We start from the raw sequence: 16,006 nt of genomic DNA, 5'->3' as shown, positions 1-16,006 counted from the left end.
TCAGCGCAATATTCTTTCTATCTTCTGGCTATGTCATTAGTGTAATTTAAGATCTTGCCATTTTCCTCTGTAATTATAAGTTTTGGTTTGAATTTTTTGGTTATATCCTTAACCATCATTATCATCATCATCAAATTCCTGCCATGTACCCTCAAGGGGTGTACAGGATATGATAGTACTACATGAAAAAATTACATCATTACTAACTTCCTATCTACAATTTTCCTCCAAATCAGTCTGTTACTTGTCAAGACTCCAACATTATCAGATCTTATATTTCTATCGTCTAAGGCACTTTGTACAGTATCAATCCACCTATATCTTGGTCTTCCTCTGTGTCGTTTTCCTGCCAACCTGGCAGAGAACACTTGTTTTGGTAATCTTTTCTCTCCCATTCTATTTAAGTGACCATACCACCTGAGATTAGCTCTGCTAATGCATTCCTGGATGCTGACAATGTCAAGTTCTTTCCTAATATCCTTGTTTTTAATATGATATTGCCATTGATGCCATCAGTTCACGCCTCTAATCTTTCTCAGGACTCTCATATCTACAGTCTCTAGTCTTTGGTCAAGTGTTTTACTTCTGACCCAGCTCTCGGATCCACAAGTTAAAACTGGTTTGAACACTGTCTTGTATACAGCTAATTTAGTGTTCCGGAATAAGAGAGAAAACTAATTTCTCTCTTATTCCATATGAATTTATTCATTTGACTTCCCACCATACCAGCTTTGCTGATTCTGTTGTCTATTTCTATATTGAATTTACCATCTTCACTAAAAATCGTGCCTAAGTAGCTGAAATGTTTTACTTGTTCCACAGGTTCTCCATTCACAACACAGTTGACATTTTCAATGATTCTGCCTATTTTCATTGTATTTGTCTTTTTATTGCTGACCTTAATACCATATCTATTACAGCAGTTATTCAATTTAGTCAGAGAATCTTGCAGACTTGTAGCGGAATAATTTAGAAGTATAACATCATCCGCATAAAGCATAGAGCTGACATTGACATCTCCAATTTTGATATCATGTTTAATATCATGTTTGATATCAGTTTCCTTCATAATGTGATCCATATAGATAATGAATAACAGAGGGGATAATGTACATCCTTGTCTCACACCAGATTTAACATTAAACCATCTTCCTGTACTTGCTTCAATTCTAACTGCTGACTTACAACTCAAATAAAGACTAAGTATTTCTTAATATAATGCCCCATTGACACCATATAACTGTAGTATTTCGAATAGCTTTTCTCTTAGCACCTTGTCATATGCCTTTTGCAGGTCTACAAAACTTAAATACAGATCTTTGTTATATTCCCAAGATTTCTCAACTACTTGTCATAAAGTGAAAATCTGATGTCGACAGCCTCTATTTGCCCTGAATCCAGTTTGTTCTTCACCAAGCTTCTTCCACAATCCTTCTCAACTATATTTGCATAAATCTTAAATAAAAAAAATTGCAAAAATCTTAAATACTTGCATAAATATTACCAGGAACACTCACTTGTGAAATACGTCTGTAATTCTCACATTGTTTTATTTCTCTTTTTCTATATGAGTACTATGAGAATCCTACTCCAATCATCTGGAATTCATCCCTCTGTCCAGGCCTTCTGAACTATACACTACAGCCACACAAGATGTTTATACCTCCATACTTGGGCATTTCTGGTCAAATATCATCTACTCCAGCTGCCTTTCCATTTCAGGCTTTTGATGGCTTTTTCTACTTCAAGTATGGATATGTATTCCCGACTGTATGCCTGTTGAGTGTTTTTTACCACTGTGCTATCACTGCTTGTTTCATTTAGCAATTTTTCGAAGTAATTACTCCATACACCAAGGATATCTTTTTTCCAGTTTTCATGTCACGTGTATCATCTCTAATTCCTTTTACAGCTCTTTCCTCCATTTTTGAGCTTTTTCAACAGTCTCCAGAATATTTTGCACCTTCCTAATATTTATTTTCTATGTTCTTGCCGAAGTCTTTCCATGACTTTTGTTTAGCTAGTTTTTACACAGTGTTTATCTTCTTATATTTGTCTCTGTATTCTCCAAGAACACAAGCTGACTTATTCACCAGAACTTTTGATATGCTCTCTTTTCTTTCACTGCCTCTTTAATTTCCTTTGTCTGCCATGGAGTTCTGATTTTTGTATCCTTGCAGGCAACCTTACCACATGCCTCTCTGGCTAAATCAATTAATGCTTTCTTCAGGGCTTGCCACTGAATTTCCAAAGTTTTGTTCCTGTTCTCAAACTCTTTCATTTTTTTTTTTTTTTTTGAATAATGTTTGTGTATTTTAATCTACAATTAAAAAGAGCTGCTTAACTTTTGCTTGATTTAATACTTTCTTACCTGTTCTTCTTTTCAATATGAAATTCAATTTTATCCTACTCAAGACGAAATGGTGATCACTTCCAATTTCAAATCCTCTGTACACTGTAGTGTCCTGCACCAGGGAGAAAACATCACTATCAACAATAACATAGTCAATGAGACTTTTCTTATTCCTTGCCTCTTCTCTCCATGTGAATTTGTGCACATTTTTATGTTGGAACATAGTGTTAGTAATAACCAGTCCATGTCCTGAGCAGAAATACAACATGTATTTGCCATTATTATTAGCTTTGTTCTTTTCTCCAAATTTTCCTAAAATATTTCTTTATGTCTGACAAATATTTCCTACTCTGTTATTTAGATCCCCAACAAGGACCAACTTTTCTTTTTTATTGTGTCAGTTACTTTCTCTAAATCTTCAAAAAATTCCTCCACTTCTACCTTAGTAAAACCTTCTATGGGACCATAGGCACAAATAAGTCTCATTGTGCAGTTTCCCATGCCACTCTACTTGATATTGCCTGGCATTCAAAAAGATTAGCCTCGTATTTAGTGTTGAATGCTATAGCAACACCTTTTCCTGAATGTTATTGCCTGAATATAACATTTTGCATTTATTGCTTAGGAAAGATTTCGCTAGTTTTTGTCTTTTTGTTTCAGTCACCCTTATTATGTCAATCTGGTACTTATCCAATTCCTCAGCCAGCTCCATTTCTTTGCCATTCAGGCTTCTTATGTTGATAGTACTGATTTTGAACTCTGATGTTGATTTGGGGTGTGTTTCAGGATTTGTTCCAGCAGCTGACTTTTTGCTGTTAGCCCTGGTTCCCTGGCAAAAACAATGGTGGCCTTGCTTAATTGGGCAACATCCCAACCGGCATGAAATTCTGTCATGTTGTATCATCATTTTATTTGTGTTTAAGCCAATAAGAATACAATTTGGTCATCTAAATTCCAAATTGCCAGCCATCCTTATTTGTTCAGTATCCAAGTAGATACCTAACAGGGTGCACCGTGAGAAGGTGAGGATTGGACAAGGTTAAACGTCCTAATCGGTTCTCCACATTCTTTTAAAGGCTATGTGGAGGTCTCCTCTCAACTTTGACCCTTAAGCATCCCATTAGTTATAGTGTGAAGCTTTATTATGGATACTGATCAACACCTTAGCCTTTCTATACAAATTGAAACATGTTTTTTTTTTTAAATTTGATTGTTTAATCATCATCATCTTCATGGAATCAAAACTCATCATGGGAGGTCTCACTATCACACACACACACACACAGCTGATCAAACGTTGTGTGTGTGATAGTGAGACCTCCCATGATGAGTTTTGACTTCATGCTTGTTAATAATGGCAGAAAAAATTCAATATAAGGGTGCTGCTATTGCTTCCAGTGAAAAGAAGAAGCCATGTAAACCTCTTACATATTAAAATTATTAAATTTAGTGAAGATAGTGTATTGAACACTGATACACGGCACAGGCCAAAGTTACCTCTATCTACTGTTGTTACAGTTGCTAAAAACAGAGATCAATTGAAAAGTGCTATGCTAGTTAATACTATTGAGTATTTTATTGACTAGTTATTGTCTTAGTTATGCAATGATTGTGATGCTTGTTATTTGTATTTTAATTATGTGCTATTACCACTGTACTGAAGATGCCTTTGATACAAAGATAAAATTTTGCATTGTGAAAATAGTTTTCACCTAATTTTTTTTTACATCTCAAATTTTTTATGCTTATACAACTTCCACAAATGGCCTCTTGTTGTCCTCTTGTCTCCACTATATTAATCTGGTAATAATATAGATCTCAAATCTCCTCCTCCTCCTATCTAATAGACTATGAATTCAATTTTGTCAATCTGTCTCTTCATACTTAACATTCCAGAGACCAAAAACAACCTTGATCAAAGCCTTATACATTGGAACCATAACATCTATTTTAGGGTTAAGTCCTTGTCAACCATCACATTCAATTTCCTCCACCTTCTCTAAGATATCTCCACCAACTCTGCATCCTATCTTTGCTTCCTGAACTTTATAACCTTACGCTATGCAACACTGAACTTGCAACCTTCACTCAGTCTGCTTTTGCAAAGCAGCAACATCAGCTCTACTGCTGATAGGTCTGTTCTCATCTTTGCATCGTTGGCAAACAACTGTATATCCATTCAAACCTTTCCCATTGTCATTGGTACACAAGGTAAACAGTAATAGCTCAATTCCAGTACACTAACCTACTATCTAATCCAATGCATTCCAATTTAATTTCAAGCATATGGCAGTCTATCAAAAGCCTTCACAAAATCTGAATAAATCACCATGTATGCATCTCTGTTGTCCAATGCATTTGTCACCATGTTATAATAAGTAAGTGGATTGCTGAAACGTAATCTTCCTTTAGAAAACTCATGCTATCCATAGACTGCTGATTGTTGTTAACAGAGGCATAGTGAGGCTATGGCCAATGTGGCCCCGGCCATAGGCACTAATTTTACATAGGTGCAAAAATTAAGATTTTTAAAGTTTTTTTTTTTTTTAGAATGGCTCAGTTTTCTTTCCTGGCCATATGTGCCAAAATTCCTCATGACGTGTCTGGTTGTTAACCCAATTCTTATTATTGCAGAAGAGAGATTGTTCAACTAATGACTTCCTGCCTTGCTAAAAGCTGCCAACCTAATATGATATATGCAACATACAGATCTGCTGCATAAACTGAATATACATTCAGCAATAGGAATGTCAGCATGGATGCTAAAAGAGTGATCAGTTGAAGTGGCTGTGTGCCTTTAGATCTGACTATATAATCTGGGTCTCAGCACAGGAAGATCCCACAAGAGTTGGATGAAAGTATCATTTTCCCATTGCACAAGGATGGTGCAAAGACTGATGTCTCTATCAACATATCAATATCTCTAGAGTGGGGGTGAAGATTTTGGAAAAAGTTTGTAAGAGATTGTATACAGAAATGGGTTGACAGAGAATTTTTAATTTGCAACGAACAGCATGGGTTTACTATGGGAAGGTCATGTTTAAGTAACTTGCTCACATTTTATAATAATGTGACCATTGAGTTAGACAACAGGGATGGATATATCCATGATACATTTTGGATTCTGCTACTGCTTTTGACAGGATTCAGCATGGAAGGCTGTTGCTTAAGTTGGAGGATATGGGATTGGATTATAAAATTACTAGTTTGGATAATAGGATGGCTGAATGACATATTAAAGAATGGTGTATGGAGGATGTGAATCTACATTATTTAAGGTAACCAGCAGTGTGCCCCAGGGATCAGCCCTTGGTCCATTGTTATTCATTCATTACATTAAAGATATTGGGAAGAATTTAACAGGTGGCATGCAGCTGTGTGTTGCTGATGATTGCAAAGATAGTCAGGTTAATCAGGAATGCAAAGGACCTGGTGCTTGCAGAGTGATTTGAATAAGCTGGAATTATGGGCATGTAAAAATGGCTGTGCATTCAATGTTAGTAAATGTAAAGTTATGCACTTTAGTATAATGAGTTATCCTGTGGCATATTATTTTGGCATGATTTATGCTAGAAGAAACTGACCAGGCTTGGCATTTTGCCCCTTTACAAGGCATTGATACAACCACATCTGGACTATTGTGCACAGATCTGGTTTCCTGGCTTCCAAGGTGATGTAGATATAGTGGAACGAGTGCAAATAGAAGTGTTAATGATATCAAGACTGTGAAATGTAGGTTATGAGAAGAGATTGAGAATTTGTAGATTGCAGATGCTAGCAGACAAGCTAAAGATACATGATTTGATAGAGACCTACAAACACTTGAAAGGGGGTCACACAGGATTCCAGTAGATGAATTTTTCATTTTATGTAGAGTGGGGAGAAGGCATCCATAGAAGTTAAGAATGAATGCTGGCAAGAAATGGCTTGTCTTTTGGACAAGCCATTCATCACACCTTTTGGAGGTTGTAAGTAGAGACAGCTTGAACTAATTCAAGAGAAGTTATAATGTGATGTGTGGCCTCCCTCAATGAGTCCCTGACTCTCTGGAGGAGGTCTCTTGTAATAATAATAATAATTCAGTCTGTCTTATCCCCCCCCCCTCCTCATGGTGGAGGAAACTTCCCAGTGATGGTACTGGCCCTTTTCATTCTTCCTCTTTTTCTTTGCTTTTCTTCTGTGTTCTTTGCTCTACTTCTCCTGAGTGTTTTTTGCTATCCTGTCTCCCAGACCACCATCGCTACAAGCCAGTGCCATGCTGCTGTGTTTGCCATGTAGTGTGATCCATGGACTTCTGAAAAGGGAGATCCTAGTAGTCTTATACTACTTAGGATTCTGCTTCTGCAAGACAGGAAGTCCTGGCTAGTATCATTCAGCTAGTAGGGTTGCCTGCAAGAATCAACAGTGTTACTGTAGGTCTCAAGGCTTGTTGTGGTGTTGAGATAGCCCTGGCATTCCATTCTTGAGTGCAGTTAGTGGGTGGGAAGCTCTGACATCGAACAAAAAATCTCTTGAGCATGAATTCATCCTTAAATTTTTCAGGGACCCTCACAAGGTCCCAACCAAGTTCTGATATCATTGATACATCATTTGATAACAGAAGTAAGAAATAAAAGACGTGACACTAGTATAAATGGAGCAGTGTTTTTCATCATCTATACAACAGTCCTTCTAAACCTTTTTGAAGGTTTAGAAGGACTGGCAGGAACTTCTGAAACAGTGAAGAAACTATGTTCTGATGACATATTTGTGGAAACCTGTCAGCAACACTCAGACAAATTACTCAGAGTAATAAAAATGTGGAAAACCAATTACAGTATCACCTTGCAAAACACTAAACTCTTTCTAGAGAAGTGATATCAGATGAGGAGATATGTTCAGAGTTTAAAAATCAGGAAGCAATGGGTATGATGCATATCTTGATATGAGCATGACCACCTTGTTCTGACCAGGGACGTCATCCTTACTTTTGATAAACCTTCAACATCTGTAAAAACAGGGTATCTAAGCTGTCCTGTTAGGCTGTGCATCTTTAATCCACTTAGATGCTTTAAATATCAAATATGGGAATGCCCAAACTGCCTGTGGTGGTTCTACCACATGTGCCCAATGTGGTAGTAATGAACATAATAGCAAATCTTGTTCTGCACAGAAAGATATGCATATCATCATCAGGGAGATCATCCAGCTTATTCCCATGCATTCAGTGGCAGAAGGATGAAAATGAAATACAAAAGATAAAAAGAGAACAAAATATATCATATCAGGATGCAAAGAGGAAGCTAGTAACCACCACACCTATCCTGAAATCTTCTTATGCTGAGAAGATGTTGTAAGAAAATATCATCACTAACTCAAACTCATATGTCTATTCCACCATCTGATAATTTCACCATAACCAAACTTTATGATTGTGAATGTTTCTCTGTGGAGTGCATCAGTTGCATGACCTACCTTCTCATACCTGAAACAACTTCAAAGACGATCCCATATGATGAGATCCCTCTTATCAAAAAAAATTATAGCAAGGATATCACTTAAAGATAAACCACTAGATGCTCCCATAGAAAAAATTGATACTTCTATATCCACCAAATGATCCTGACACATCAGATGACATATTAAACAATTTTCCAAAAGAAGAGATGGACACTGTCCATACTTCCCTAAATCAGTCGATAAATATAAGCCTGACAGAGCCCTCAATATAAGCCCTCGGTATCTCAGAAATTGAACATGTCTACAAAGCTAAAACATACTTAAAACCTAGTATGAACAGAACTGGAGCTGGTTCTGCTAATGGTTAATCCTAGTAGGAAATCACATTCAATTCCAACATTTCTAACTTAATATCGCTTTGGAAGCAGCAGCGATGTGAGATTTCTTATTACAGTATGTTCCATTTATTTACCATCGGATTGTGAATTAAATGAGATCGAACTGGATAATCTCATATTACAACTACCTCAACCAATACTTCTCATGAATGACTTTAATGGACAATGACATTCTGTTGGGATAGTACCAACAACAATATAAATTGACAAGGTCATGTCATTGAACAAATGCTCGACAATTGACCTCTCCCTTCTTAGTAACAAAGTCAGTACCCACTCGTATTTTTCAACAGAACTTAGGCTGCTCTGATGCCATTTTTCTGCTGCTCATATGGAATGTTGAAGAGAACATCTATGGAAGCAAACATTTTCCTGTTATTTGCACCATGTCTTCATAGGAACCGTGTTCTCTTACACAGATGCCTATGTGGAAAATCTACCATACTAACTGGAATACATTTTCTCATCTTGCAAACTTTGATGCTGAAACAGTCAATCAACTATCAGTGAAATATGGCACAGATCATATTCTCCAGGCAACAACAACAACCACAATTCCAAAAACCTTATCTCGATTTCTACTGTATCCAAAGCCTTGGTGAAACACACAGTGCCAAGCAACAAAAGAAGATCAATATTGAGCATGGTGTAAATTTTATAGACACCCTGACAATGGAAAACATTTGTCAAATTTTAATATATTTTGTGTATATAATATACCTGATATTATAAAGACTGCTATCATATAGTTACAACAAGAGATACCTCAGAAAACGTAGAGAGAAAAAAAAATTCACAGATCTGAGACTAGGTGAATGACTGTAATCAGGAGGGGATGACAAAAGGGCAGAAATTCATTCTTTAAGAGTAGAATGAATGTGTATTAATCAGTTTAGGGCAAAACTGGTATGAAGTCTGAGATTTATTTGAAGTAGTGTTGAATCCAGTTTATGAATATCTCATATGAATAAAAAAGCGTCCATAGTGAATTTCAAAGTATGGGATAGTACAATAAATAAGAGAGTGGTGCACATTCTTGGATCTATCAGTGTGTGGTTCATGTTCTGGCAACACATAGAAACTGCAAACCAGTGATGATATTTATATGATTTGCACACAAATATGAAACCCACTGCATTGACATTAGAAATGAGATTTTGTTTTAAGACAAGCATTATAAAAACTGAAGAAGTTATGCAAATGTTTGTAAATATTCATGTTATGTAGAGTTTGAATCTGTGACTTTTACCAACTCAGCTTCCAAAGAAGATAATGCTTTAATATTTTTCGGCAAGAAACCATATTTTTGTACCTTAAACTATACCTCTACCTTAGGATGATTAGATGTCTTTTTAATAGGATTGTCTCAAGAAAATGAAAATGGAGTGCTAAATGTCCTTTTTTAAAAAACACATCCCAGTTAGTAAACTCTAATCTAACTATGATTTTTTGCAAATTAGTAAAAAAAAGTTACACTATTTCCAATAGATGGCATCATAATCCATTCAGGTGGCTTTCACATAGTTTCCACAGGTGACATTATAATGCACACGAGAGTTGACTTATGTGTAGTATGTCCAGTGTGATAGATAAATGCAGGTGAATTCTAATATTTTCTTTGGAATTTTTCAAAGTACTGAAAATGTGGGGGTGTAACATTTTCAGTACTTTGAAAATGTGGGGGTGTAACATTATTTAAGGGATTTAGTAATTTAAATTTGAAAATAGATTGCAAATAAATTGAATGAGATTAAACCTGTGAGATGCTCGAATAAAAGTGTAATTTCAAGGACACATTGAAACAAGAATTCTCATACCTAACCTAACTGAATATCAAAATGTTAACAGACTTTTTTAATTTTATTAATTGACTCTTCTTGGCAATCTGCCAGCAGCGGCTCTCGCTTCTGTGGTCAGACAGTACTTAGCGGGATAAAATTGGATATCACATTGAAAAGAACAGTATGTAAGAAAGTTTTAAAAAGAAGTAAAGTTAAGTAGCTTTTACAAATAAATTATCGACTTGATTATACAAACATTATTGAAGAAAAAATGAAACAAACTGAAAACAAAAATCGCAAACTCTGAAAAAGACATTGATTGATTCAACTATGGATGTGGTGAAGTTGTCTGCAAGGATAGAAAAATAAGAACACCACTGGACACAGGAAGTTAAAGAAGCATTCCTGGAAAAGAAGAAAACATACCAAAAGTTCCTAGCAGATAAGATGAAGATGCCCTAAAAGAATACAGATAAAAATGTAAGAGCTAAGAATGCAGAAAATAAATATCAGGAAGGTGGCAAAATGTTTAGAAATGTCAAGAAGCTTAGAAATGGAGGAAAGAGTATTATTGTAAAAGGAATTGAACATGATAAAGGTAGCATGAAAACTTAAGATAAGGATATCTTAGATGTATGGAGTAATTACTTTGAAAGATTGTTAAATGAACCAAGTAGTGACAGAACCATTCAGACAATGATGCATGCAGCAGTTGCTCACTACAGAGAAATTTATGCAAAAAAAAAAAAAGGCAAACTGTGCAGACTAAGTTAGCATAATGGACAAATTTTTAAAGAGGCTTAACTCTTGCTGTTACCTGACTCCTGAAAATGAGTCTAGATCTTCACACAAATTACGCATCTGGCCAACTATCCTCAGAACACTGTTGCAATTTTTGAATTCGAAAGAATCTGTTGATGACCGAGCCTTCCCTGCTTCATCCAGAGAATTGTGCAATTAATAAATCAGCAGCTTTGAAAGAATTGCTCTTAAGTATGTGTTTTTAGCTGATTATTTCACAGGTAAGTGCACAGAAGCACTTTGCAATTGTGTTCCATTATTAACTACAATATAGTATGATGTATACATACAGGTAACCCTTGTATAATGCGGTTTCGATATAAGGCGGTCTGCAAACTGTAGTAACCTTTTATCTTTTCATATATATTTCAACGCACAATTTAAAAATCAAAGTTTATCTTCGTTAAATTTGCGTCTGCCCGTATCGCGCATGTAGTTATAAGTAGCGATATATTAGGGGAAATACTCTTTAGCATGCATGTACATCAATTGTTTACCATATAAAGCAGCAGTTCCCAAATGGTGGTCACGACCCGGCACCAGGTCACCTAAAAAAAAAACTCTTGAAAACGTAGGTGTTTCATTTTGGGGTTTTCACGGGACTCTAAAATACAAGTAACTAGCGTTTAATCGGGACTAATGAATAAATATTTAATTAATAGGGATGAAAAACATGCTCCATCGACGTCCGCGTCACCATTTCACAGTCTCTTTGTTCGTGGTAAAGTAACTCTATGAATATTTAAATCTGTTTTATTTTACCTATTGGCCATAAAAATTTTAGTGGATCACGAAGATGAGGTATTAAAATAACTGGGCCACGGAAAAAAAAAGTTTGGGAAACCTTGGTATAAAGTATTTATTGTTGAAAAATTGTCTTCGTTTTCTGCCAGGAAAGCGCATTAAAAATCATAAGTGTGTTAATCTCAAGCTCAGCACTTTATTTTTTGGTGAGTTACATACAATATGTAATGCTTTTTTTTTTATGTAAAAAATATTTTTATAGTAAGGCCACTTAGAACGCTTTTGTGATATAATATACGCGTTTGTTAATAGGGATAAACCCACCCACTGTAAATTGCCAAGGTAACGATTGAACAAGACTGAAGATACATTTGGTTTCAATCGGCACATGAGACTCAACCTACACAAACTTCTTCATAAATGCTCCAATCTCTTCAATAGCGAATTAATTGAATGAGAAATAGATTTAAATAAGGAGGAACTGGTACAATTAATAGATGCCGTTGAACCAAATGGCGGGGAAAGTTCTGCCAAAGATTCTGATTGTTTGCCGTTAAAGAATTCAGTTTAAAGAAATTAGCAGATGGATTGGACTTGGCAAGAAAGTTATTTTATGGATAATGATCTCTCAATGGAGTGCTCCAGAAAATTCATGAGACAATTGGATATTTGTTTAGCTCCATATTATGAACTTAATAAAAAAATTGCAGCATAGTACTGACTTCTTGATAACTAAACCAGCCGAAGTATGCAATGAGAATTATACAAATGATGTCCAAGATATTTCAAGTGATGACGAAGTCTGGCTACTCATAAATAAAGAACATCTACGAAATGTTAGTTTTGAAGAGAGTGATGACGATTAAAATATACACTTGATTTTATTTTGCCTAAAACATTTATGTATTATGTGCAATGAAGTTTATGTACAATTTATAATTTTTACTATGTATTTGTATCATAGTTTATATGTTTTCTTAACTTACATGAATTACTTGAATTAAATAAAAATATATTTTTGTTGGATATGTCATTGTTTATATAATCTTTAAAAAAAAACTATTTCGGAACCTAACCCTACTTTTTCTATGTGTTTCTGAGTCTTGCATAACGCGATTTATATAACGCGGCATTTTTGTGAAACCTAACATCTGGAATCCTCCACAACACTACATTCTCCAAAATTATACAAATTTAGCTACATCACGCTACCAAAAATCTGAGAGACAATCATTTTGAGACCTTCAGCAAGATCCCATCACCTTACCCATAGAAGATACTAGTTGGTTGGGTGCAGTGATATATGAATTTAAGAGCATAGCCTGTGAATGTGTGTGAACATATCCTTATGGCCTTTCTGACTTATGATGGTATTGTTGGAATGAATCTTGTTCCAAGTTGAGGAATGATTGTATATATGTGCATGTTTGAATAAAGAAACAGTTTTAGAGGTGCTGTCTGAAAACATTGTGGTATAATAAATGTTCGTTTGTTTTCACTGCACTGGCGAAAGTAAAGTTATATTGAAATTCAGTATGATTTGCATGAATTATTGATATTTAGTGGTTTTTTTCTCCTTTTTTTAGATATTCTCATGCTCGTGGCATTGACATCATCAGTATTCATTGTATCAGAAATCAAAAAGCTTCTAGAAAGGGTGATATCTCGTAGGCAAAGAGCAAAACAGTTTTTTGATTCCAATCTTGTTTGACATTAAATTTGTAGTTTATATGCTGTATATATATATATTTATATATAAAACCATGTTTTTTTTTGTAAAGTAAAACTTCTGAAACACAAATATTTGCACGATCAAGCAATTTTTGGAGCATCTGTGAAATGTATAGCAGAATGCTTGTGTTTAAATATAACAGGACTTTTTTTCCTCCTTCCGAAGCAATTGTGTACATTTTTGAGAACAAACCATCCATTTGCTGCCTTTGAAAGTGATATACGAAGCTGTAATATATTTTTTATGTTAATTACATACATAAATTCATATCTATTGCTATATTTATAAGAAAGCCTTGGGTAGAAATGAAATTTTGAAATACTGTAGCATTATATCAAGGAGGTGGGGGGGGGTAAAAAAAAGGAAAGCGAGTTGAGTCCTTTTTCATTCCGAAAATTTTTATATTTAAATGTTTTCTCTGTTAGAAATCTCTTTATTTTTTACCATGCAAACTTGTTCAGAGTGACTCGTTTCTGATTTTTATGTATACCGTGTATATTTTGAAATAAATGCAATATCACATGTGTGATCCTTTAATTATTGAAAAACTTATGTTTTTCTTTTTTTCTCCTTCATTAAATGAATCATGGTTTGGAATGCTGTGACTGTTTCAGTGGTTCATATTTAGTGTTTTATATCTGAAAAGTGAAATGAAATCTGAGACCTATAAGAATGGAATTAATTCCATTAAACTTTGAAATTATACTAGAACATACAAATGTAAATAGTTCCAGTCCTTTATATTCAACATGATCGGTTAACAGCTAGACAGAAACAGAACATACATCAAGCACACACATTGATTATTACTCTTTACTGAAAACAAATGGAAATACAGAAACAAACAATTGCAGCAACAGTCTGATAGAGTGCTGTGCATCTTATCATAGTTGTAATTTGTGCTTAGTAAAAGAAATTTCTATTACAAGAAATATAAATTTTCAGTTTATAAGCAAAACATAATACTCATGCAATAAATGGCATATACAAGTAGTTCCCACTTTACAAATTTTTTATAAAATTTTTTGGATCAGAATTTATTTTAAATTGTGCATGCCGAAAGTGATTAGTAGCATGTACAGGGAATTCCACAGTATGTAATGACCAGTTAGAATGAGCCTTGGCGACGCTAGTGTGTTATTCATAGTTTTCTTCAATTACACCTGATTTTATTATTTTATTTTATTTTTAACTATAACCTTTTTACTTTTCCAACTACGTCAAAAAGAAGTGATTCAACATTTTTATTATTATTATTATGTGACTCATCGAGGGAGAGTGTGCCATCAGCATCGAATTATTAGTCCCATCCAACTACTAACCGTGCTCAAACTTGCTTAACTTTTTGCGTGAGCTGTTAGTAGCAGAGGCTCTACCAATCAACCAACCTTTGCTGGCAGATGCAGTTCAGGTAACACAGAGCGCCTGGTATAAACTTTCTGAAAAAACTATGAAAGGAGTTTGGCATAAACTTTGTCCTCAGTTTAATGATAATTTCTAAGGCTTTGAAAACCCAATTGTGAATTCTGAAACTCAAGCAATCTTAGGTATGGCTAACCAGTTGCAAATGGAAGTTTTTTCAGAAGGTGATGTTAATGAGCTGCTTCAATCTCACACTATGGAACTCTCACCTCAGTGATCTCCTTGAATTAGAGGAACAAGAAAGAAATGAAGAAAAAGAAGATAACGAATATGAAGCTCCAACTCAGTTTTTCACTTTAGCATTTAAACTTCTCAAAAAGTTTAAGCAATCTTTGAATCAACAAGATTCAGACTTTGAACGATTTAGTAAATTTTTCCCACAAAATGAGTAATGCTTCTGCTTGCTGTCAAGCTATTTTAAATGAAAAGAAGCGAAAGTCAACGAAGTAGATGACGCTTGAGGCCTTCTTTGAATAAAAAGATGCACCAAAGCTTCCCAGGTAGCTTTCAAACTGTACCTTCATTTGTTCTCTGAAGAGTCAGCCTCATCCTTTTGAACATCCTGGAGTGTATAAAGTTTCTTGTGCCTGTTACAGCCCACTTTGTTAATATCCATCTTGAAGAAAATCAAGAACTATATTTGCAAACATCTGTATGGCAGGTCATGGCTTGCAGACCATGCTTCCTGGGCTGAAAGCTATCTCCTACTACCTCGATGGCTGCCGATTCACCCAGTGATACAGAAATGAGCTTTTTTTTTTCAAAGAATTTTTTTTAATTTAAAATTTTTCTTATGTTATTTTTTAAATATGTAAATCTTTGGCTGGTAAAGTCTTTTCTTATCAGTTAATATTCCTTTTATATTTTATATATTCCTTCTTACAAACATAACTCTCACTTATAGCATTATTTTTAAGGCAAATAAACTCGAGCTTTATGAATTCTCGATTTACGGATGTCATCAGGAACTAATTAATTCGTAAAGGTGGGAACTAAACAATCATGACTTGTTTAAAGCAACAGCAGCCTTCGTGCAGATTGGAAGACCTGCTAAAAATGGAAATACGTAATTATGAACTGTTTAAAATGCTCATTAAATTATAAGTAGTAGAAAATACAAAATTTAATGTGAATTTGAAATAGATTATAATGATGAACAGTGCACATGACAAAACTAAACTTTTTGTATCTTTAAAGGAAGAAAAATGTAGGATCTGTAATGCACAGATTGAGTTTTAACAGTAAACAGCTGTGAAAAATATGTAGATTGGGCACTAGTCTGTGCATTGAAGTTATTTGACATTAAATCTGACACGTATTAGTTGGTGTGGGGTTG

General features: G+C 34.8%; 1 protein-coding gene across 3 annotated transcripts in view; it reads left to right on the top strand.

Moving 5' to 3' along the window:
* SPoCk (secretory pathway calcium atpase) overlaps positions 1 to 13,785 on the top strand; it is a 518,064-nt gene extending 504,279 nt beyond the window's left edge. For all 3 annotated transcript variants that reach the window (XM_090398525.1, XM_090398527.1, XM_090398526.1), the window contains exon 24: positions 13,103 to 13,785. In XM_090398525.1, coding sequence (XP_090254651.1) covers positions 13,103 to 13,227 — 125 coding nt within the window. In that variant the 3' untranslated portion in view covers positions 13,228 to 13,785. The remainder of the gene's footprint in view (positions 1 to 13,102) is intronic.
* The last annotated feature ends 2,221 nt before the right edge of the window (positions 13,786 to 16,006 follow it).

This window comes from Typopeltis vanoorti, chromosome 9 (assembly GCF_054136105.1).
Source record: "Typopeltis vanoorti isolate ZY-2024b chromosome 9, IOZ_Tvanoo_1.0, whole genome shotgun sequence".
Taxonomy (NCBI): Eukaryota; Metazoa; Arthropoda; class Arachnida; order Uropygi; family Thelyphonidae; genus Typopeltis; species Typopeltis vanoorti.
This window is presented reverse-complemented; position numbering and strand designations above follow the sequence as displayed.